At 38.6% G+C, this 24,523-nt stretch overlaps 1 protein-coding gene across 7 annotated transcripts in view; it reads left to right on the top strand.

The window, feature by feature from the left end:
• TPST1 (tyrosylprotein sulfotransferase 1) overlaps positions 1 to 24,523 on the top strand; it is a 115,876-nt gene that overhangs the window by 29,325 nt on the left and 62,028 nt on the right. For all 7 annotated transcript variants that reach the window (XM_057530042.1, XM_057530043.1, XM_057530041.1 and 4 more), the window contains one exon: positions 1,722 to 2,667. In XM_057530042.1, coding sequence (XP_057386025.1) covers positions 1,823 to 2,667 — 845 coding nt within the window. In that variant the 5' untranslated portion in view covers positions 1,722 to 1,822. The remainder of the gene's footprint in view (positions 1 to 1,721; positions 2,668 to 24,523) is intronic.

The following is a 24,523-nucleotide window of genomic DNA, read 5'->3' as shown; positions in this document are numbered from 1 at the left end:
TCTCTACCTGCTGAGTGGGTGGATGGTGGGGGTGGGAGTAGTCTTGGGCACAAATACCACAGCTCTCACTGTTCTTACTGAACGTTGAGCAGTTTTTCAAACATAAATGCTTCTTGGGTTGTTGTATTCCTTTGGTCAATTTCCAGAGGACTGAAAGGGTGGTTTTGTCAGTTTCATTCCTCTTTATAGTTTGTTTTTTGGGGAGAAGAATCACCTACCTTCCTGTTAGTTCATAGCTAGACATCCTGCCTCTCAGAATGTATTCTTTTTCTGGTGTAGTTAGTCATTTCCCCAGGTGTACTCACTGTCAGTCAGGATATTCATATATATATATATATATATATATATATATATATATATATGACTGAGAGTGTTTAAGGACTTGGCTCATGTGATTATGGCACTGGTATTTCTAAAATCCATACAGCAGTCCGGCAGGTAAGAGTTGATGTTAGCCTAGAGTCTGAATTCCTCAGGGCAGCAGGCTGGAAACTCAGGCAGGGTTTCTGTGTTGCAGTCTTGTGGAGAATCCCTTTTTCTTCAGGAAACTTGTCTTTTCTCTTAAGGACTTCAATTGTTGGATGAGGTCCACCTGTATTTTGGAGGGTAATCTACTTTACTCAAAGTCTCTTGATTTAATTGTTAGTCACTTCTAAAAAATATACCTTCACAGAAACATTTAGACTGGTGTTTGACCAAACACTGGGCACCATAGCCTAGCCAAGTTGACAGATAAAACTAAACATCACACTTGCCCTCTGAAGTTCAGGGTAAGTTTACATGTACATAGTACGTATGTTCTACATACATGCCCCTGCTTTTACATGTCTGTGTCTTTGGTCATAGCGTATCTTCAGTTTAGAATGCTCTGTGTACTCAAATCTTATCTATTCTAGATAAGGCTAGATCACAGACACACACAGTTTTCTTTGCACCCTATACACCAGCTTTCCTGAACTACTTGTCACCTAATTATGCTGTGTTCTGTCATGCCATTGTGCTTTTGCACACAAGTTTCTATTGCTTTGCGTACTCCTTCCTCTTGTTTTATATACGGCTTTAATAGCTTCCTGAGGTAGACTCTGTGTGCCTTTTCATTATACTACCATTGTCTCCTTTGCTTATTTCTACTAAGACACTGATCACACTTTATTGTCATTGTATATCTGTCTGCCCATGAGACTTTGTTTCCTGAGAGCAGGGGTCACTGCACTGCTGTCCTTTTCAAAGTTTATCCTCAGCCAAGCCCAAGTATCTGGACTATAGTACCTAAATAAATAATTTGTAAGATATGAATAAACTGAATCTGTGTTAAAAATTTGGAAGTTGTATATTTCTTCTGTAATTTCTCTTTATAGTAGAATGTGGATGAAGCTTCTGGGGGATGAAGCAACTCTGAATATCAGAGATGAACCTTGGGTTAGACTCCAAACATACTTGGGAATATTAAATATTTGCTTGACTCACTATAGAAATAATTTTATTTTTCCATTCTGTGCAAGGTCTGTAGCTTCAGAATTGTTACATTAAGAAAAGCTGTTTCTGATTAGAAGTATTGATTTATTTTTGCTTGTATTTATATATACTTGTATTCTAAGAGTATCAGTGTATTTACGACTGCTTCAGCTTCTTTCTAGCTAAAATGTAATGGTGATAACTGATGATTAATTTGTAAACAATCTTAATGTGATGGTAAAATAACTTTTTCCTTTTCCTATTAGATATTGATCATCTTTCTGAAGTAGAATCTCCATGGCCTGAATGTTTTCTGAAAAACATTTGTAGCAAAATATCTGTTTAATAGCAAGATAACCACATCAAGATGGTTGGAAAACTGAAGCAGAACTTACTATTGGCATGTCTGGTGATTAGTTCTGTGACTGTATTTTACTTGGGCCAACACGCCATGGAATGCCATCACCGAATAGAAGAACGTAGCCAGCCCCTCAAATTGGAGAACACAAAGACCACTGTGCGAACTGGCCTGGACATCAAAGCCAATAAAACCTTTGCCTATCACAAAGATATGCCTTTAATATTTATTGGAGGTGTGCCTCGGAGTGGAACCACACTCATGAGGGCCATGCTAGATGCACACCCTGATATTCGCTGTGGAGAGGAAACCAGGGTCATTCCTCGAATCCTGGCTCTGAAGCAGATATGGTCACGGTCGAGTAAAGAGAAAATACGCTTGGATGAGGCTGGTGTCACCGATGAAGTGCTGGATTCTGCCATGCAGGCCTTCTTACTAGAAATCATTGTTAAGCATGGGGAGCCAGCCCCTTATTTATGTAATAAAGATCCTTTTGCCCTGAAATCCTTAACTTACCTTGCTAGGTTATTCCCCAATGCCAAATTTCTCCTGATGGTCCGAGATGGCCGGGCATCAGTACATTCAATGATTTCTCGAAAAGTTACAATTGCTGGATTTGACCTGAACAGCTATAGGGACTGTTTGACCAAGTGGAATCGTGCCATAGAGACCATGTATAACCAGTGTATGGAGGTTGGCTATAAAAAATGCATGTTAGTTCACTATGAGCAACTTGTCTTACATCCTGAACGGTGGATGAGAACACTCTTAAAGTTCCTCCAAATTCCTTGGAACCACTCAGTATTACACCATGAAGAGATGATTGGGAAAGCTGGGGGAGTATCTCTGTCAAAGTGAGTAGATGTTATGTTTTTTATTTGACCATATTCAGCTAATGAAGTGTGTGTGTGTGTGTGTGTGTGTGTGTGTGTGTGTGTGTCTATATGGAATATATATATGTATATGGAAACTATAGACCTTTTCTGGAATAGAGCTTCATCAGTGAGTTTTTAAAAAATTCTCTAGCCGGTTCATTATAGACCCTTTCGTTTACTTAATTCATTTTTAAATTTATGAATTATCCTTTATGTACTTGATGGAGGCAAACCCAATTTATAGCAGTGAAAGGACATCAGACTTTAATGTCCATCATTCAATTTTAGTGGCTTCTGATATTTAACTTCTAGATATTTTTGTTAATAAGGATAGTTAACTTCTGTGTAGATTAAGGTCAATATGAGGGAAAGCATCTACCATGTTGGTATGTAGTGAACTCCAGCATATAGGAAATTTTAGTGAGAGAAAAATAAAGGTTAAAATTATCTAACTCATTCCCTTCATTTTACAGGTAGGAAATCTCAGTTAGAAAGATCAAAATGATTTACTCAAATTTAAATGGCAGGGCCAGAATTAGAATCTATGCTTTGGTCTTAATGGGCTAGTGCTTTTTCCCATGTCCTTTTATTACATGTAGTGCTTCTTTTGTCATCTGATGGATACATCTTCCCTTGATTTTTACAAAATTTTAGAGGATCTCTGAAATTTGGAAGCTTAATCCATAATTCATACAAGAAGTTCCTTGGATTCAAATATTTCTAAAACCATTGTATTTTTCTTCCTTTCTCATGAAGTGATGACTAGGGTGGCCTGACTTGATCTGGTAACCTGACTTGATGACTTATACCTAGAATAAGGATATAAAAACTACTGTTAAATTCAGGTAGCATCTCCTCATGAAGAAAAGTTGGCTATGACTAAATTTTATTTTTTATCTTTCCATTTATAAAAGTAACATCCCCTGTAAAAAAAAGAAAAGAAAAAGCAGTGAACTTCCCTTGTGTGTCCTGCTTGCTCCTATCAAGGAATGTCTTCTCGATTTTTTTTCAAAGTATAGAACTTGTACAGTAAATATTGATTCTTCATATAGGTAATTGGAAAGGAACAGCTACCTTTCTGCAACAAGCTTTCAGTTATTGATTATAAATTATTAGGTATCGTCACTCCAGTGGCTCCAGGTTATTTTTATTGATTCAAAGAGAATTACAGCTTTAGCTAATGTCATCACAGTTTACTGTTCTTTCCAAATAATAAAGCATCACTAGTTTCTAATCACCTGTATTCCTAGGTAGCATTTTACTTTGTATGCTTGTATGTTGGCCCAGAAATTCTGATGCTAGTTCCATCTATTAATATAAAATAAGCCTATTAACACCCCCCCATCTCTCCAAGTAGGGATTAAAGAGATATGCTCAAGTTAAATTTCTGTGGAAATCAGGAAAAGATAATTTTGCAGGGACTTCCCTGGTGGTCCAGTGGTTAAGACTCTGCGCTTCCACTGCAGAGAGTGCAGGTTTGATCCCTGGTTGGGGAACTAAGAACCTGCATGCTGCGCAGTGTGGCCAAAAAAAAGATAATTTTGCAAACATGCAGACCAAGGAAATTCATAGGAATTTTGAATCAGTGAGTTTTAGAGGGGGAAGAGACCTTACTTAGCATGTAGTATATGGAATGCAGACCCAGTGAGATTTTATGCTTTGTCAAGAATCACACATGGCAGAACCATGACTAGAACTTCCAATGCCTATTCCAAGACTCTTGCCACTATATGAGTTTTTAAAAATTAGGGTATAACATATATAGTAAATCACAAATATTCAGTGTACAATTTGATGAATGTTCACATCTCTACACACTTGTGTTCTCACCATCCATATAAAGATATAAAAAAATTACCAGCACTCAGGAGACTCCTTTGTGCTCCTTCCGAGTCAGTATCCTCCTCAACCCCAAAGTAACCACTGTTCCAATCTCTTTCACCAGAAGTGATATGAGGTTGCATATAAAGTTCAAAAACAGTCTTGCTTGTTTTTGAACTTCATATAAATGCAGTCATGTCTATTTATTATCTTGTTCCTGGATTTTTTCATTTAACATTTAGATTCACCCAGAATATTATACATAGCAGTAGTTCATTCTTTTTCATTACTACGTGATATTCCAATATGTAAATATAACACAATTGATCCATTGTTCCATTGATGGACATTTGATGTTTCCAGTTTTGGGGAATTATGGGTAAAGTTGCTAAGCATATCCTTGTACCTAACCTTTGGTTGACATAAGCTTTCCTTTCTCTTGGGTATATAACAATGAGTAGAATTGATGGCTCGTAAGATATCTCTATGTATCTATATATCTTTAACAAATACTTCCAGTTTTCCAGAGTGTCTGTATCATTCATGTATGGCTGTACCATTCATGTGTGACTATACTCTACATGAATGTGTTCTAGTTGCTTCACATCTTTGCCAACACTTGGTATTGTCAGTCCTTTTAATTTTAGTGGGATACAAGTAGTTTTTAAACTTAAAAGCAAAATAATAACATTTAAACTCCTTTTTGAAACAAAGTCTTACCCAGCATTACAGTATAAAATAGATAAGAGCAGAGCTACTGTGGTTGAAGCAGGTCTAATCTAAACTGTACTGCCTCTTTTAAGACTGAGTCCCTGCTCTTAAAAAGAGCTAATTGGGGGATAAGGTAGAAATATACAGACTTATTCCATTAGTAAGTACCAGGTTGTAAATATTACATGTTAGTTGAGAGTCATGACCATAAGGAATTCATAGCCCGGAGTCAATCATCCTGTGTGCTTTTGCCTTCCTATAAATATTTTTATTCTGGGAAAATTGTTTAAAGTAAGTATTTTAATACTTATTTTAGTATTATTTAGTAAAAAAAATACTGAAAATATTTAGGCAGCCTTGAAGGCTTGAAGATATCACCAGATGGCTCAGGATGCAGAAATTGTTGACGACAGCAGTAAGAAGGGCCTTCATGGTTCTACCTGCCTTATCTTGTTAACTATGAAGGTTAAGCTTTCTTTTGCTTTGCTTAGGAATTTTCAGTTATTTTCACTTCATCTCTTGCTTCCCTGGTCAGTTCCAGTTACAGAAGAGTAGGAGGTGCAGGGTAGTCACCTGCTAGCATGTATAAGGGTCATCTATGAAAGAGTTTGATAGAAGAAAGCATGCTTCCATTCTGGCGTGGTCCAGGGAGTCTTCATTAGAGATTAGTGTATATAAGCTAAACTTTTTAAAATTGAAAATAAAAGCAAAATATTTAATGAGTGGAGAAGGGATGAAAACAGATTGCTTTGACTGGCTGATAATTTAGCTTTAGTTCTGCATTTAGGTAAAACTGTAGGATTTTATTCTGTTTTATTTTTTTACTTATTAATTTTTTTTTGGTTACGCTGCACAGCATACGGGATCTTAGTTCCCCGACCAGGAATCGAACCCACACCCCTTGCATTGGAAGCGCAGGGTCTTAACCACTGGACCGCCAGGGAAGTCCCTAGGATTTTAGATATACTAGTCATCCTTGATATTTTAAGGTAGTCGTTCAACTCCAGTAGTAGTTCTAGTTTCTCCAGTGACTGGCATTATAACTTTTATGTTTGAATGCTATGTTCTGTTTTAATAAATTATTCAACCACACTACTCAACTTCATATTAAACTGAATCATAATCTTGAATATGATAGCTCCAAAAAACAATATGTATAGAACTCGCTGATCTCTCTATTTCTTCTAAACTAATAGAGAGTAGAAAAAAATTGAGGTATTTCTACATGTCTTTTTGCCTTTATTTTTCAAGAAATGTTTGTATAGAAAGGTGGGGGGGGCACATTCTAAGGAAAATATTTTATGCAAATAGGTGTATTCCGGCAGAATTCTCCAAGTGATTGAATTGGAGGAGGGTTTCGCTGATCAGGGAATGGTATCTCCTGCTGAGGCCTGCTCCTTTTGACATTTGTATTCTGCGTTTGGAGTAGGAAATAGAAGTTCGTATTTTGAGTAGGAAATAGAGGTAAAGTTTGAGACTATTTATGTAGACCTCTTCCTGCAGATTGTGGAATTTTTGTGGAATTTTAGTCATCTCCATATGGAAGCATTCAGGAAGTTACTAGAGTGCACAGAGTTGTTTTTGCTATTAAACTCATTAAGATACTATAGAATTACCTGGAACAAATAAAAATCATCAATAACAGTAACAAAAAAAAAAGCCACCAACCATATGTATACTCAAGAGTGAGTGAAATAAAAAGGTAACTTACGATCAGTAAATAAGTTTAGTAGTCAAAAGAGCAAAGCCAGAAAAACAAAATAATATAATGGTAACCCTTAAAAGGAATAAGTACAAGAATCAAAACTACAATTCAGAGAAGAGTTATCTACTCCTAGAGCAGAAAAAGGGTGTAAAACTATTATGCACAAATAGGTTAGAATGAAAAATGTAATAATAGTGGTAAATATAAGAGAACAAATTGGAATACAATAAATGACACTCTGAAGCTTCTAATAAGTGTAAAGCAGAGAAAAAACTTAGAAATCAGATCCAGAGCAAAAAACACATTAAATAAATAGGTGAAAATAATGCAGAAAAGTTTTTGGAAATGGAGATACTTTTGAGGAAGTAGAATAGTTACTTAGTAAATTTAGAATATTAATTTTTTTTTAGTTTCCAAAATGGAATTTAGTTTGGAAATTAAAAATTTTTATATTTTACAGGATTACCAGAGAAAGATAACAAAATGTCTACTTGAAAAATTTCTGAAATGTAAGGATAACAAGAATATTATGAGCAAGTTAAGAGAAAGGCTATATTCATGCAAATTAGATCACTTCTATAGTTTGTAAGATTAATAGCATGCAAATTAGGATTAGCTGAGCTCTGTGAACTCAGATTAAAATATCCCAGAGGAGTTTTATAAGTATTACATTTTTTCCCCATAAAATTATCATAGGGCAAGGCTGTTTACTTTGGATTACTGATCCTTTGTGAAGGCAGTAAACCTATCTTTATAAATTTAGTTGTTAATCAAATACCATCTAAGAGGAATGCTTTGGGATTGTGGAAATGGCTGTGCTGCTTTTACAAGTCAAATTGAAGAGCTAAGTAGCTGAGAACCCTTAGCTGGAAAAGGGTAATTGAATAAACAAGGAATACAATTGACAGCAAAACAGGTTGTAAAAGGAAAACAGTAGAGGAAAATTGTATTTCAAAATACGTCAGCGAAGAATGAGAAGAAGAACAAGAACATAAATTAATATAAAGCACAACTCGCACTTTTCTTGAAGAACATGGCAATTGATGGCAAAAAATAGAAGTTGGGTATTAGATCATTTAGATTAGGTGTCTTTGCAAAAGATAGAGATCCAAGATAACAATGGTTTTAAATAAAATACTGGCTGTTATGTAAAAGAAGGCAGACCAAGACCGGTTTGGAAGCTCACCGCCCCCAAGGTCCAAGTTGGAGCTCCAGTCATATTATCTGTGTCCTAGGCAGCAGGGTAGGGGTAGGGTGGGCATATAAGAAGGGGCCTTAAGTATTTTTTAAGAATATTTTCTAGAAGCTTCCAGGTAGCCCTTCTCCGTGTGTTGCACTGGCCATAACTTAGTCTTATGGCCGTAAATAAAAGGCTGAGGAATGTAGTGACCATGTGCCCAACTGAGAGTTGTTGTTTCTTTTACTGAGAAGAATAGGTTGTTTTTTGGGGTAGGCAGATAGCAGTCTCTGCTACTTCACTGAGTACTTACTATGTGCCAGGCAGAGTGCAAAAGTCTGCCCTAAAGGTACCCATGATCTAACAGAAGACACAGATTGCTGAATGATACAGTGCGAAGTACTATGGGAAACCAACAAGAGGTACCTAACCCAGTCTGGGCTGTTCAGGAAGGCCTTCCTGGATGATGTGGTGTCAAATTGAGAAATAAAGCAGTGTTTCTCAACCTTGGCAGTATTGACATTTTGGGCCAGATAATTCTTTGTTGTGGGGGACCATCCTGTATGTTGTGGGATGTTTAATTAGCAGCATCCCTGGCTCCTACTCAGTAGATACCAGTAGCAACCCTCCCCACCCCTGCCAAGTTGTGGCAACCCAGAATGTTTCCAGACATTGCCAGATGCCCCCTGGGGGGCAAGCCCCCAGATGAAGGGAAGACCATTTTGACTTACAGGATATTGTGCTCCTTGGGTGACCCATGGTTAGAGTGTGGTAGTTCTTCCTTGACTGCTTAGAACATCTCTTCCTTCCTTAGCCAATTGAACCATCAAGAGATATTACTCCTAGGATCGGTCTGTGTCTAACTCTAGTCCTACAGTGTCCAAAGAGAAGAGGTGGAATAGAGAGCTTCTTGTGGCATGACTCATGGCCCAACCTAGGGGCACAGAAGGACCTAGGGAACAGCTGGGACCTGTTATGCCTGAACTGTAGGCCCTGCCCTCCCACTCTATAGTGGAAGTCATCCAAGCTCAGTCCCACCTGGGCCCAGAATGTCGCATTTGTTTCCCATAGCCTAATATAATTTTTTAAACATAAAGTAAAATAAACCCAGGCAGTGATCATTTGGAAGCTACAACATGGACAAATTCACAAAGATGGGAAACACTGTGGTATTTATGAGGAATTATAGGCAGTTTGGTGTTGCTAGAGAGTTCATTCCCAGGCACGAAGTAGTGGGAATAGGCTTGAGAGAGCTGAGAGGGACCAGGCTTTGGAGGGCCTTATATTTTATGCTAAAGATCTTAAATTTTATCCTGTAGACCAGTTGGTTCAAACTTGTCTTATCCGTGGGACACTCTTTTCAAATGAAATCTCATAAGGAACCTTGGTATCTAAAGTACTTAGAGGTGATGTGGCTCTGGTTTGTGGCAACATTTAATTTTGCTTGGATTTAGCAAAACTGAAGTAAAACTCATGGAATTGCAACACTTCTATTTTGTTTTCAAAAGAAAAAGTTGATTATAACATCCTCTTAAATTTATAGAAATTGTAAGTTTTTAAGAGGTTGGGATTATAATGGTTTCTGCAAACACTTAGGGTTTTTTTGTTTGTTTATTTTTGTTTTTGTTTTAAATATTTATTTATTTACTTACTTACTTATTTGGCTACACCAGTTCTTAGTTGCACGCAAGATCTTCGTTGCAGCATGCGGGATCTTTGCAGCATACGGGATCTTTAGTTGCGGCTTGTGGGATCTTCAGTTGTGGCATGCGGGATCTTTTAGTTGCAGCATGCAGGCTCTTAGTAGCAGCATGCCGGCTCTTAGTTACAGCATGTGGGATCTAGTTCCCTGACCAGGGATCAAACCCGGGCCCCCTGCGTTGGGAACACAGAGTCTTTTTTTTTTTTTTTTTTTTTAAACATCTTTATTGAAGTATAATTGCTTTACAATGGTGTGTTAGTTTCTGCTTTATAACAAAGTGAATCAGTTATACATATACATATGTTCCCATATCTCTTCCCTCTTGCGTCTCCCTCCCTCCCACCCTCCCCATCCCACCCCTCTAGGTGGTCACAAAGCACCGAGCTGATCTCCCTGTGCTATGCGGCTGCTTCCCACTAGCTATCTATTTTACATTTGGTAGTGTATATATGTCCATGCCACTCTCTCACCCTGTCACATCTCACCCCTCCCCCTCCCCATATCCTCAAGTCCATTCTCTAGTAGGTCTGTGTCCTTATTCCCGTCTTGCCACTAGGTTCTTCATGGCCTTTTTTTTTCCCTTAGATTCCATATATATGTGTTAGCATACTGTATTTGTTTTCCTCTTTCTGACTTACTTCACTCTGTATGACAGACTCTAACTCCATCCACCTCATTACAAATACCTCCATTTCATTTCTTTTTATGGCTGAGTAATATTCCATTGTATATATGTGCCACATCTTCTTTATCCATTCATCCGATGATGGACACTTAGGTTGCTTCCATGTCCTGGCTATTGTAAATAGAGCTGCAATGAACATTTTGGTACATGACTCTTTTTGAACTATGGTTTTCTCAGGGTATATGCCCAGTAGTAGGGGGAACACAGAGTCTTATCCACTGAGCCACCAGGGAAGTCCCTACAAACACTTAGTTTTTTTGTTTTATTTATTTATGTATTTATGTATGTATGTATGTATGGCTGAGTTGGGTCTTTGTTGCTGCACGTGGGCTTTCTCTAGTTGCGGCGAGTGGGGGCTACTCTTCATCATGGTGTGTGGGCTTCTCATTGTGGTGGCTTCTTTTGCGGAGCACGGGCTCTAGGCACGGGCTTCAGTAGTTGTGGCTCGCCAGCTCTAGAGCGCAGACTCAGTAGTTGTGGCACTCGGGCTTAGTTGCTCCGCGGCATGTGGGATCTTCCCGGACCAGGGCTCGAACCCGTGTTCCCTGCATTGACAGGTGGATTCAACCACTGCACCACCAGGGAAGCCCTAAACACTTAGTTTTAATAGACCTAAGTTTGACCTTTCATGGTATGAAACTTAGAAGGTATGAAACAGGGACTTCCCTGGTGGCACGGTGGTTAAGAAGGTATGAAACAAAGAAAAAAATTTTTTTTTATGATTTAAAATGTTAGCCTGTTTGGGAGTGTTTTTCTAAGGTGAAACATAGGGCAAATTTGATCTGTAAGTAGAATAACCTGTAAAATTGATTAACTGCTATCAAGAAAAACCAAGCACATCATAGGTATTATAGCTAGTTTCTATCCAGATACTATGGTCCTCTCCCTCTTCTGAATTCAGAGCATTATGGTCCTCTCCCTCTTCTGAATTACCTAATAAAGGATGATTTCATTATTTTTGAAAAACACCATTACATTCCATCATTGATCAAAATCATCTTCTCAGACATCAGCCATACATTAGGGTCACCTAAAGGACCTTTTAAAAGACCCAGAGTTTGTGATTCAGACCTGGTGTAGCCCCAATAATTTGCATTCGTAGCAGGTTCCTAGGTGGTGATGCTCCTTGTCTGGAGATTTCACTTTAAGAACCCCTGCTCAGAATCATGCTGCATCTTATGTTCGCTTCGTATGTAGACTCTAACTTTTTTGCCTCTTACTCTCTGGGCTCCAGCCACACTGAAATAATTGTATCTACTCAAATATTCTACACTGTTCATTGTATCAGCTGCTTTGGATGTATTGCTCCCTCTGTCTGCAGTACCTTTCTCTCACTTCATCTGACCAAGTCAAGTTGTATTTCAGCATTCAGCTTAGGTCTCCCTTCCCTAAGGATGAGCTCCTTGAGATCTCCCTTTGTCTAGGATGTGCTTCCTTTGCCTTCATGAGGTGTCTTGGCAAGTGGAAAAGAGTTCAGACTTTGAAGCTGATTAGACCTATGTTTAAAATTCCTTTACTGACACCAACTGGTTTTGTAACATTGGATAAACTACTGTCCCTCTCTGTGTCTCCATTTTTTTAATCAAGAAAATGGAGAAGATGGTGATGATGACCATGATGTTATCATCTAATATTTATTGAATATTTGTTGTGTGCCAGGCACTGTGTTATAAGTTCTTTGCATGCCTTATCTCAGTTTTCATATTTACCCTTTCACACTTACACATAGATACTTTAAAAACCTCCATTTTGGGACTTCCTTGGTGGTGCAGTGGTTAAGAATCCGCCTGCCAATGCAGGGGACACTGGTTCGATCCCTGGTCCGGGAAGATCCCATATGCCACGGAGCAACTAATTCTGTGCGCCACAGCTACTGAGCTTGTGGTCTAGAGCCCACGAACCACAATTACTGAGCCCGAGTGCCACAACTACTGAAGCCTGCGTACCTAGAGCCCATGCTCCACAACAAGAGAAGACACCACAATGAGAAGCCCGTGCACCGCAACAAAGAGTAGACCCCTTGCTGCAGCTAGAGAAAAGCACGCACGCAGCAATGAAGACCCAACGCAGCCAAAAATAAATAAATAAATTTATTTTAAAAAAACCCTCCATTTTATAGATGAAGGGCCTATCCCTCTCAGAGAGGTTGAGGAGCTTGTCCTCGGTTCCACAGTTGGAACATAGTAGAGTGAGGATATGGGCTCATGTCTTTCCATCTTCAGAACCTGTGCTCTTAACCTCTATGTTATATTTACTTTATAGGGCTTATGAATATTAAATAAAATAATGAGTGTGAAAGTGGCTAAACACAGGCAGACAGATAAGAGTCAGACAAAGGTACCTAGCACGGTACCAAGTGCACCATAGGCTTTTGTTATCACACATTCTCCATAAGCTTGTTTACGGTAGACATAGTCTTAACTCATGAATGTCTGTTTAACTGATGAAGCAAAATGGGCACCTGATTTTAACAGCTCTACTAGGGAAACTGACATGGAAGTTTGGGAATTTCAGCCTTACAGTAGCAATATTTGAAACTACCTGATGATGATCCCTGGTCTGTCATTATTTTTGTCGTGTTTTTCCCATTTTTGTTTGTTTAGTTTGCCTATTTGTGAACTTTACATAAATGAGATCATAGTCTGTGTTTTCTTCTGTCCATTTTTTTTTTTTTTACTGAACATTATCTTGAGATTTATCTTTTTGAGGTGTATAACTATTTTCAATTTGTTTTTATTGCCACAATACTATGATATAATAGATATAATAATAATAAATATAATGATTTATACATTTATACTGTTGATGAACATTTGGGTCATTTTTGGTTTCGAGCTATGTACGTTTTTTAAGGTGTCCTCTTCAAGAGTTTCTCTAAGATACACACTTAAGCATAGGATTGCTGGGTCATGGAGGATATGCATATTCACCTTCACTAGGTAATGCCAAGTTGTTTTCCAAAGAGTTTGCAGTAGCTTACACTGCTACTATCAATATAAAAATCCCCAGGAATCCATAACCTCACCAGCCTGGCTTTTTTTTTTAAACCTTCTTATTTAGTTTAACTGTATAGTACAGCCTGGCTTGTTAATTTTTCTAACCGGGTAAGAGTAAATGGTAGGTACCTCATTGTAATTTCAATTTGTAATTCTCTGTTAATGAATTTGAGCACCATATATTTTCATTGGCTATATATAGCTCTCTTTTGTGAAAGGCCTGTTCATGACTTTTGCCCATATTTCTGATGGGTAAGGTTTGTCTTTTTCTTTTTGATATCCTTTATCTGATAGATATATTACAAATTGCTTCTCTCAGTAGCTTGTCTTTTAACTTTCTTTATAATCTCTTTTGATGAAGTAGATTTTCAAGTTGTTGCACTTATCAGTCTTTTCCCTTATGGCTTTTTTTTGTTTTGTTTGTTTTATCTTAATCTTTATATGACATTGATTTTTGAACATGATAAACTGTGAAATACAAGTGGTCTTGAAATATAATCGTTCATAAAATTCATGTAACAAATCAGAAACCCAAATTAATATATTCAAATATGGAAAATTTTTTAACAATATTACTTTTTAAATTTATTTTTGGCTGCACTGGGTCTTCGTTGTTGCACGTGGACTTTTCTCTAGTTGCGGCGAGCGGGGGCTACTCTTCATTGCAGTGTGTGGGCTTCTCATTGCACTGGCTTCTCTTGTTGCAGAGCACAGGCGCTAGGCATGCGGGCTCCAGTAGTTGTGGCAAGCGGGCTTCAGTAGTTGTGGCTTGTGGGCCCTAGAGTGCAGGCTTAGTAGTTGTGGCACACAGGCTTCGTTGCTCTGCAGCATGTGGAATCTTCCTGGACCAGGGCTCGAACCTGTGTCCCCTGCAATGGCAGGCGGATTCTTAACCACTGTGCCACCAGGCAAGTCCTGGAAATTGTTAAATAGTAAAATTAGCAATGTTGCCTAATATTCTTTTTCTGTTCCAGGATCCCTCCAGGATTCCATATTACATTTAGTCATCATATCTCCTTAGGTTTCTCCTGGCTATGACAGTTTCTCAGACTTTCGGTATTTTTCATGACCTAGATATTCTTTTTTTTTTAATTTTTGAATTTTATTATATTTATTTTTTTATACAGCAGGTTCTTATTAGTCATCAGTTTTATACACATCAGTGTATACATGTCAATCCCAATCGCCCAATTCAGCACACCACCATCCCCACCCCACCGCAGTTTTCCCCCCTTGGTGTCCATATGTCTGTTCTCTACATCTGTGTCTCAACTTCTGCCCTGCAAACCGGCTCATCTGTACCATTTTTCTAGGTTCCACATACATGCGTTAATATATGATATTTGTTTTTCTCTTTCTGACTTACTTCACTCTGTATGACAGTCTCTAGATCCATCCACGTCTCAACAAATGACCCAATTTCGTTGCTTTATATGGCTGAGTAATATTCCATTGTATATATGTACCACAACTTCTTTATCCATTCGTCTGTCGATGGGCATTTAGGTTGCTTCCATGACCTGGCTATTGTAAATAGTGCTGCAATGAACATTGGGGTGCATGTGTCTTTTTGAATTATGGTTTTCTCTGGGTATATACCCAGTAGTGGGGTTGCTGGATCATATGGTAGTTCTATTTTTAGTTTTTTAAGGAACCTCCATACTGTTCTCCATAGTGGCTGTATCAGTTTACATTCCCACCAACAGTGCAAGAGGGTTCCCTTTTCTCCACACCCTGTCCAGCATTTGTTGTTTGTAGATTTTCTGATGATGCCCATTCTAACTGGTGTGAGGTGATACCTCATTGTAGTTTTGATTTGCATTTCTCTAATAATTAGTGATGTTGAGCAGCTTTTCATGTGCTTCTTGGCCATCTGTATGTCTTCTTTGGAGAAATGTCTGTTTAGGTCTTCTGCCCATTTTTGGATTGGGTTGTTTGTTTTTTTAATATTGAGCTGCATGAGCTGTTTATATATTTTGGAGATTAATCCTTTGTCTGTTGATTCGTTTGCAGATATTTTCTCCCATTCTGAGAGTTGTCTTTTCGTCTTGTTTATGGTTTCCTTTGCTGTGCAAAAGCTTTTAAGTTTCATTAGGTCCCATTTGTTTATTTTTGTTTTTATTTCCATTACTCTAGGAGGTGGATCAAAAGAGATATTGCTGTGATTTATGTCAAAGAGTGTTCTTCCTATGTTTTCCTCTAGGAGTTTTATAGTGTCTGGTCTTACATTTAGGTCTCTAATCCATTTTGAGTTTATTTTTGTGTATGGTGTTAGGGAGTGTTCTAATTTCATTCTTTTACATGTAGCTGTTCAGTTTTCCCAGCACCACTTATTGAAGAGACTGTCTTTTCTCCATTGTATATCCTTGCCTCCTTTGTCATAGTTGACCATAGGTGTGTGGGTTTATCTCTGGGCTTTTTATCTTGTTCCATTGATCTTTGTTTCTGTTTTTGTGCCAGTACCATATTGTCTGGATTAGTGTAGCTTTGTAGTATAGTCTGAAGTCCGGGAGTCTGATTCCTCCAGCTCCTTTTTTTTCCCTCAAGACTGCTTTGGCTATTCGGGGTCTTTTGTGTCTCCATACAAATTTTAAGATTTTTTGTTCTAGTTCCGTAAAAAATGCCATTAGTAATTTGATAGGGATTGCATTGAATCTGCAGATTGCTTTGGGTAGTATAGTTATTTTCACAATGTTGATTCTTCCAATCCAAGAACATGGTATATCTCTCCATCTGTTGGTATCATCTTTAATTTCTTTCATCAGTGTCTTATAGTTTTCTTCATACAGGTCTTCTGTCTCCCTAGGTAGGTTTATTCCTAGATATTTTATTCTTTTTGTTGCAGTGGTAAATGGGAGTGTTTCCTTAATTTCTCTTTCAGATTTTTCATCATTAGTATATAGGAATGCAAGAGATTTCTGTGCATTAATTTTGTGTCCTGCAACTTTACCAAATTCATTGATTAACTCTAGTAGTGTTCTGGTGGCATCTTTAGGATTCTCTATGTATAGTATCATGTCATCTGCAAACAGTGACAGTCTTACTTCTTCTTTTCCAATTTGTATTCCTTTTATTTCTTTTTCTTCTCTGATTGCCGTGGCTAGGACTTCCAAAACTATGTTGAATAATAGTGGTGAGAGTAGACATCCTTGTCTTGTTTCTGATCTTAGAGGAAATGCTTTCAGTTTTTCACCATTGAGAATGATGTTTGCTGTGGGTTTGTCGTATATGGCCTTTATTATGTTGAGGTAGGTTCCGTCTATGCCCACTTTCTAGAGAGTTTTTGTGATAAATGCGTGTTGAATTTTGTCAAAGGCTTTTTTTGCATCTATTGAGTTGATCATATGGTTTTTATTCAATTTGTTAATATGGTGTATCATATTGATTGATTTGCATATATTGAAGAATCCTTGCATCCCTGGGATAAATCCCACTTGATCATGGTGTATGATCCTTTTAATGTGTTGTTGGATTCTGTCTGCTAGTATTTTGTTGAGGATTTTTGCGTCTATATTCTTCAGTGATATTGGTCTGTAATTTTCTTTTTTTGTAGTATCTTTGTCTGGTTTTGGTATCAGGGTGATGGTGGCCTCATAGAATGAGTTTGGGAGTGTTCCTTCCTCTGCAATTTTTTGGAAGAGTTTGAGAAAGATGGGTGTTAGCTCTTCTCTAAATATTTGATAGAATTCACCTGTGAAGCCATCTGGTCCTGGACTTTTGTTTGTTGGAAGATTTTAATCACAGTTTCAATTTCATTACTTGTGACTGGTCTGTTCATATTTTCTCTTTCTTCCTGGTTCAGTCTTGGAAGGTTATACCTTTCTAAGAATTTGTCCATTTCTTCCAAGTGTCCATTTTGCTGGCATAGAGTTGCTTATAGTAGTCTCTTAGGATGCTTTGTATTTCTGTGGTGTCTGTTGTAACTTCTCCTTTTTCATTTCTAATTTTATTGATTTGAGTCCTCTCCCTCTTTTTCTTGATGAGTCTGGCTAATGGTTTATCAATTTTGTTTATCTTCTCAAAGAACCAGCTTTTAGTTTTATTGATCTTTGCTATTGTTTTCTTTGTTTCTATTTCATTTATTTCTGCTCTGATCTTTATGATTTCTTTCCTTCTGCTCACTTTGCGTTTTGTTTGTTCTTCTTTCTGTAGTTCCTTTAGGTAGGTGTAAGGTTAGATAGTTTATTTGAGATGTTTCTTGTTTCTTGAGGTAGGCTTGTATAGCTATAAACTTCCCTCTTAGAACTGCTTTTGCTGCATCCCATAGGTTTTGGATCATCATGTTTTCATTGTCATTTTTCTCTAGGTAATTTTTGATTTCCTCTTTGGTTTCTTCAGTGATCTCTTGGTTATTTAGTAATGTAGTGTGTAGCCTCCATGTGTTTGTGTTGTTTACATTTTTTTCCCTGTAATTCATTTCTAATCTCATATGGTTGTGGTCAGAAAAGATGCTTGATATGATTTCAGTTTTCTTAAATTTACTGCGGCTTGATTTGTGACCCAAGATGTGATCTATCCTGGAGAATGTTCCGTGCGCACTTGAGAAGAACGTGTAATCTGCTGTTTTTGGATGGAATGTCCTATAGATATCAATTAAATCTATCTGGTCTATTGTGTCAGTTAAAGCTTCTGTTTCCATATTTATTTTCATTTTGGATGATCTGTCCATTGGTGTAAGTGAGGTGTTAAAGTCTCCCACTATTATTGTGTTACTGTTGACTTCCTCTTTTACAGCTGTTAGCAGTTGCCTTATGTATTGAGGTGCTCCTATGTTGGGTGCATATATATTTATAATTGTTATATCTTCTTTTTGGATTGATCCCTTGATGATTATGTAGTGTCCTTCCTTGTCTCTTGTAACATTCTTTATTTTAAAGTCTATTTTATCTGATATGAGTATTGCTACTCCAGCTTTCTTTTGATTTCCATGTGCATGGAATATCTTTTTCCATCCCCTCACTTTCAGTCTGTATGTGTCCCTAGATCTGAAGTGGGTCTCTTGTAGATGGCATATATATGGGTCTTGTTTTTGTATCCATTTAGCAAGCCTGTGTCTTTTGGTTGGAGCATTTAATCCATTCACGTTTAAGGTAATTATTGATATGTATGTTCCTATGACCATTTTCTTAATTGTTTTGGGTTTGTTTTTGTAGGTCCTTTTCTTCTTTTGTGTTTCCCACTTAGAGGAGTTCCTTTAGCATTTGTTGTAGAGCTGGTTTGGTGGTGCTGAATTCTCTTAGCTTTTGCTTGTCTGTAAAGCTTTTGATTTCTCCATGGAATCTGAATGAGATCCTTGCCAGGTAGAGTAATCTTGGTTGTAGGTTCTTCCCTTTCATCACTTTAAGTATATCATGCCACTCCCTTCTGGCTTGTAGAGTTTCTGCTGAGAAATCAGCTGTTAATCTTATGGGAGTTCCCTTGTATGTAATTTGTCATTTTTCCCTTGCTGCTTTCAATAAGTTTTCTTTGTCTTTAATTTTTGCCATTTTGATTACTATGTGTCTTGGCGTGTTTCTCCTTGGGTTTATCCTGTATGGGACTCTCTGCCTTTCCTGGACTTGGGTGGCTATTTCCTTTCCCATGTTAGGGAAGTTTTCGACTATAATCTCTTCACATATTTCCTCGGGTCCTTTCTCTCTGTCCTCTCCTTCTGGGACCCCTATAATGCGAATGTTGTTGCATTTAATGTTGTCCCAGAGGTCTCTTAGACTGTCTTCATTTCTTTTCATTCTTTTTTCTTTATTCTGTTCCGCAGCAGTGAATTCTACCATTCTGTCTTCCAGGTCACTTATCTGTTCTTCTGCCTCAGTTATTCTGCTATTGATTCCTTCTAGTGTAGTTTTCATTTCAGTTATTGTATTATTCATCTCTGTTTGTTTGTTCTTTAATTCTTCTAGATCTTTGTTAAACATTTCTTGCATCTTCTCGATCTTTACCTCCATTCTTTTTCCAAGGTCCTGGATCATCTTCACTATCATTATTCTGAATTCTGTTTCTGGAAAGTTGCCTATCTCCACTTCATTTAGTTGTTTTTCTGGGGTTTTATCTTGTTCCTTCATCTGGTACATAGCCCTCTGCCTTTTCATCTTGTCTGTCTTTCTGTGAATGTGGTTTTTGTTCCACAGGCCGCAGGATTGTAGTTCTTCTTGCTTCTGCTGTCTGCCCTCTGGTGGGTGAGGCTATGTAAGAGGCTTGTGTAAGTTTCCTGATGGGAGGGACTGGTGGTGGGTAGAGCTGACTGTTGCTCTGGTGGGCAGAGCTCAGTAAAACTTTAATCCACTTGACTGCTGATGGGTGGGGCTGGGTTCCTTCCCTGTTGGTTGTTTGGCCTGAGGCAACCCAACACTGGAGCCTACCTGGGCTCTTTGGTGGGGCTAGTGACAGACTCTGGGAGGGCTCACGCCAAGGAGTACTTCCCAGAACTTCTGCTGCCAGTGTCCTTGTCCCCACGGTGAGCCACAGCCACCCCCGGCCTCTGCAGGAGACCCTCCAACACTAGCAGGTAAGTCTGGTTCATTCTCCCCTGGGGTCACTGCTCCTTCCCCTCGGTCCCAATGCACACACTACTTTGTGTGTGCCCTCCAAGAGTGGAGTCTCTGTTTCCCCAAGTCCTGTCGAAGTCCTGCAGTCAAATCCCACTAGGCTTCAAAGTCTGATTCTCTAGGAATTCCTCCTCCCGTTGCCGGAACCCTAGGTTGGGAAGCCTGACGTGGGGCTCGGAACCTTCACTCCAGCGGGTGGACTTCTGTGGTATAAGTGATCTCCAGTCTGTGAGTCACCCACCTAGCAGTTATGGGATTTGAGTTTACTGTGATTGTGCCCCTCCTACCATCTCATTGTGGCTTCTCATTTGTCTTTGGATGTGGGGTATCTTTTTTGGTGAGTTTCAGTGTCTTCCTGTCGATGATTGTCCAGCAGCTAGTTGTGATTCTGGTGTTCTCATAAGAGGGAGTGAGAGCACATCCTTCTACTCCGCCATCTTGGTTCAGCCTCTCCCTTATGGTTTGAACTTTGTGTTTTGTAAAGAAATCTTTCCTTACCCTAAGGTCAAAAATAGTCTCCCACATTTTTTCCTAAAACTTGAAGAATTTTCCTTTCATGTTAATCAATCTGAAATTTATTGATCAATATGAAATTTATTTTTTGTGTGTGAGGGTACAGATCCATCTTTAATTTTTTTTCCATATGGATGTCTGGTTCCCCAGAGCTCTTTATGGAATAGTCTCTTTTTCCCTAGCCACCTGCAGTACCTGCTAGGTTAAATATTAAGTTTCCATATATGCATTTTTCTGTTAGTGAAATATAACATAGTTATACTCTATTTTATTTACTATAGTTTTACAAAATGTCTTAATATCCAGTAGGGCAAGCCTCCTGCTTAGTTCTTCTCTTGGAATGTCTTGGCTATTTTTAGCCCTTAATTACTCAGTTTTCTATTTAAGCATGATTTATTAATGATTAAATTTACATTGAATTTGTAGGTAATTTTGAGAAGGATAGCTATCATTATATCAATATTAAGCCTTCCTATCCATAACACAGTATGCTTCTCCATTTATTTAGGTCTTCAACATCTTTTGATGATATTTTATTATGTTCTTCATAAAAGTCTTGTACTTCTTTTGATTAATTTTTGAGTACCTTTTTGCTGTTAATGTGAATAATGTGGTTTTTTTCAAATAATTTTTTGTTTGTGTTTGGCCGTACCTCACAGCTTACGGGATCTTAGTTCCCCGACCAGGGATTGAACCCGGCCCCCCGCAGTGAAAGCTCCGGGTCCTAACCACTGGACTGCCAGGGAATTCCCCTGTATAATTTGTTGTTTTTAAAGTTTCTGTTAGTTACTCTTGTATCAAAATACAATTGACTTTTGTATATATTTATGTCCTGCAGCTTTCCTAATGTTTTGTGGTTTTGTCTAGGCTAGGACTTATAATAACAAGCAACCTTGTTTTAAAGCAGTGGTTCTCAACTGGGGCCAATTTGCTCTCCTGGGGGACATTTCGCAATGTCTGGAAATATTTTTGGTTGTCACAATGGTGGGGTGGTTGCACTGCTGGCATTTAATAGGTAGAGACCAGGGATGTTGCTAAACCTCCTACAATGCACAGGACAAGCCCCACAACAAAGAATTTATCCAACTTAAAATGTAAATAGTGCCAAGGCTGAGAAACCTTAAGATAAGTTTTTTCTTTATTGTGAAAATTTTCAAGTACAAAAATATTCAAAAGAATGGTATATGTATGACTGCCAACAATGATCAATATAGGGCAACAGTGTTTCATTTAACTTTCTCCCTTCCCCTACTCTTGAATTATTTTAAAGCAAATCCAGGACATTATATCATTCCATCTTTTATTTTTTTTATTTTTGGCCTTGCCTCACGGCTTGCGGGATCTTAGTTCCTCAACCAGGGATTGAACCTGGGCCATTGGCAGTGAGACCACAGAGTCCTAACCACTGGACCGCCAGGGAATTCCCCATTCCATCTTTTTTTTTTTTTTTTTAATTTTTTTTTTTAATTTATTTATTTATTTACTTATGGCTGTGTTGGGTCTTCGTTTCTGTGCGAGGGCTTCCTCCCGTTGCGGCAAGCGGGGGCCATTCTTCATCGCGGTGCGCGGGCCTCTCACTATCGCGGCCTCTCTTGTTGCGGAGCACAGGCTCCAGACGCGCAGGCTCAGTAATTGTGGCTCACGGGCCCAGTTGCTCCGTGGCATGTGGGATCTTCCCGGACCAGGGCTCGAACCCGCGTCCCCTGCATTGGCAGGCAGACTCTCAACCGCTGCGCCACCAGGGAAGCCCCCCCATTCCATCTTTTAAAAAAATAATTAATGAATCATTTATTTCATTAAAAGTAGACATTAACAGTTTTAAATCAGACATTTAGAAAAAAAATTCTGATTGTAATCTACATTAAAATTAGCTCCTGCGAAGACATATTCAGTGAGTAAGATAGTTAAGATTTTGGTTTCTTACTGGGATAGTCCTGGGTTTGAATCCCAGCTCTGCCTCTTATAAGCAGTATGAGCCTACAGAAGTCACTCTGTCACTTTGAGTCTTGGCTTATTTCTCATTTAAAAGGCTGCATTTAAGAAAGAAAATCTGGAGCCATTCTTAGAAAGGATACAGATGAAGAAGTATGTAGGGCGAGGTCTGGAAGGGTCCCAAGACAGAAGCTTCTGGCCCCATGAAACAAGGGTGCTCCATCCTCCTGACATGTGGATATGTTCACCAACCTGGAAGCTCCTCAAAATGTAGTGACTTTAGTGTTTGCTTAAAATAGCAAACATGTATTTTATCATAGTTTCGGTGGGTTGGGAATATGGGCTTGTCTTAGCTGAGTCTCCTAGCTCAGAATCTCTTACAGGCTGCAATCAAGGCTTAACTGATAGGGGACTGTTTCCCAGCTCATGTGGTTTTGGGCAGGATTCAGTTCCTCATGGGTGTTGGATGGAGGACCTCACTTCCCTGCCCTGAAGCTTTCTCTGTATGGCTAGTCACAACACAGCAGCTGACTTAATCAGAGCAAGCAAATGAGAAGAGCCAGGGAAAGTGAGCAAGACGGAATTCACATCTTCTTAACCTAATCTTCAGGTGACATCCTATCACTTCTGCCATATTCATTAGAAACAAGTCCCTAGGTCTAGCTACAATCAAGGGGAGGAGATTACATGAAGGAATACAGGAGTTGGGAATCTTGGGTACCATTTTATTTTTAAATTTATTTTATTTATTTATTATTATTTTTAATATTTTATTTATTTACTTATTTATTTGGTTGTGCTAGGTCTTAGTTGTGTTTTTCCAGCTCCTTAGTTGTGGCCAGTGGGCTCCTTAGTTGCAGCTCGCCAGATCCTTAGTTGTGGCATGTGAACTCTTAGTTGTGGCATGCATGTGGGATCTAGTTCCCTGACCAGGGATTGAACCTGGGCCCCCTGCACTGGGAGCGTGGAGTCTTAACCACTCTGCCACCAGGGAAGTCCCTCTTGGGTACCATTTTAGAAGCAGCCAATCAGTCTGCTCTTAGGCTGCCAATGACTCATATGCAAAATACATTTCCCCCCTCCCCATGTCCCAAAATTCTCATCCTATTACAGGCTCAAAGTCCTTCATCTTGCCATCTAAATCAGGTCTAGTTGTGGATGGAGCTTCTGGATGTAGTTCCTTAAATATAAGTCCTTGAATAGAAAAGATCTGTAGCACTAAAGGTACAAGTTATGTCCCCACTCCACCCCCAATGCCACTATACAGTGATGGAACAGGCATAGGACAATAGACATTTAAAATGAAGGCAAATAGGGGGGAAAAAAAGGTGTCGTTGATTCATATCAATTCTGAAATCCATCTGGGAAAATATTAGACATTCTTTGATCAGGTCTCAGTCAAATGTAAGTAATTTAGGAATTATTTTCCATGTCTCTCAGCTCTGCCCTTTGGGCTCTTGAGTGATCCTTCCTTTTTCATGAAAGATAGCACATATTTTGTAGCTATGTGGTTTTATCTGTCTACTTCCTGCCAGAAGAATTTTGGGAATCCAATGTGTCTTTCCATTTTGTACTGTTTCTGTCCCTTTCAGTCCAAGTTGGCAATGTGGCTGCTGATAAACTTCTCAAAAACGTTGTGGGTGCTCTGTAAATCTCACTGGGGTTCATTCCATTTGGATAATAATTTTACCCACAAATCTCTTTGAGATAAACCGTTCTTTGCTTTGGGCTCCTGCTGAGATGGCTAAGGGACAATGTGCTTAAGCTTCCTAGAGGACTTATTGTTAAATTGAGAGGATCTGTGAGGCACACCCTTAATTTGTTTAAAGGACTCTGTGTGACTGAATTATTAAGAGCCATTTAGGAGCAGCCTACCGCAGAGGTTAATTTATCTAATTGAAGTAGTTATATGACTTTTTTTCCTCCTTTTAAGCTACTAATGTAAGTTACATGAATAGATTTTGTAATGTTGATTTAACCTTGAATTTCTGGAAAAACTCCAACTTAGTGGAGCACTAATTATCATCTGATAATTAGTGCTGGATTTGATA

The sequence above is a fragment of the Balaenoptera acutorostrata genome, chromosome 15, assembly GCF_949987535.1.
Source record: "Balaenoptera acutorostrata chromosome 15, mBalAcu1.1, whole genome shotgun sequence".
NCBI lineage: Eukaryota > Metazoa > Chordata > Mammalia > Artiodactyla > Balaenopteridae > Balaenoptera > Balaenoptera acutorostrata.
This window is presented reverse-complemented; position numbering and strand designations above follow the sequence as displayed.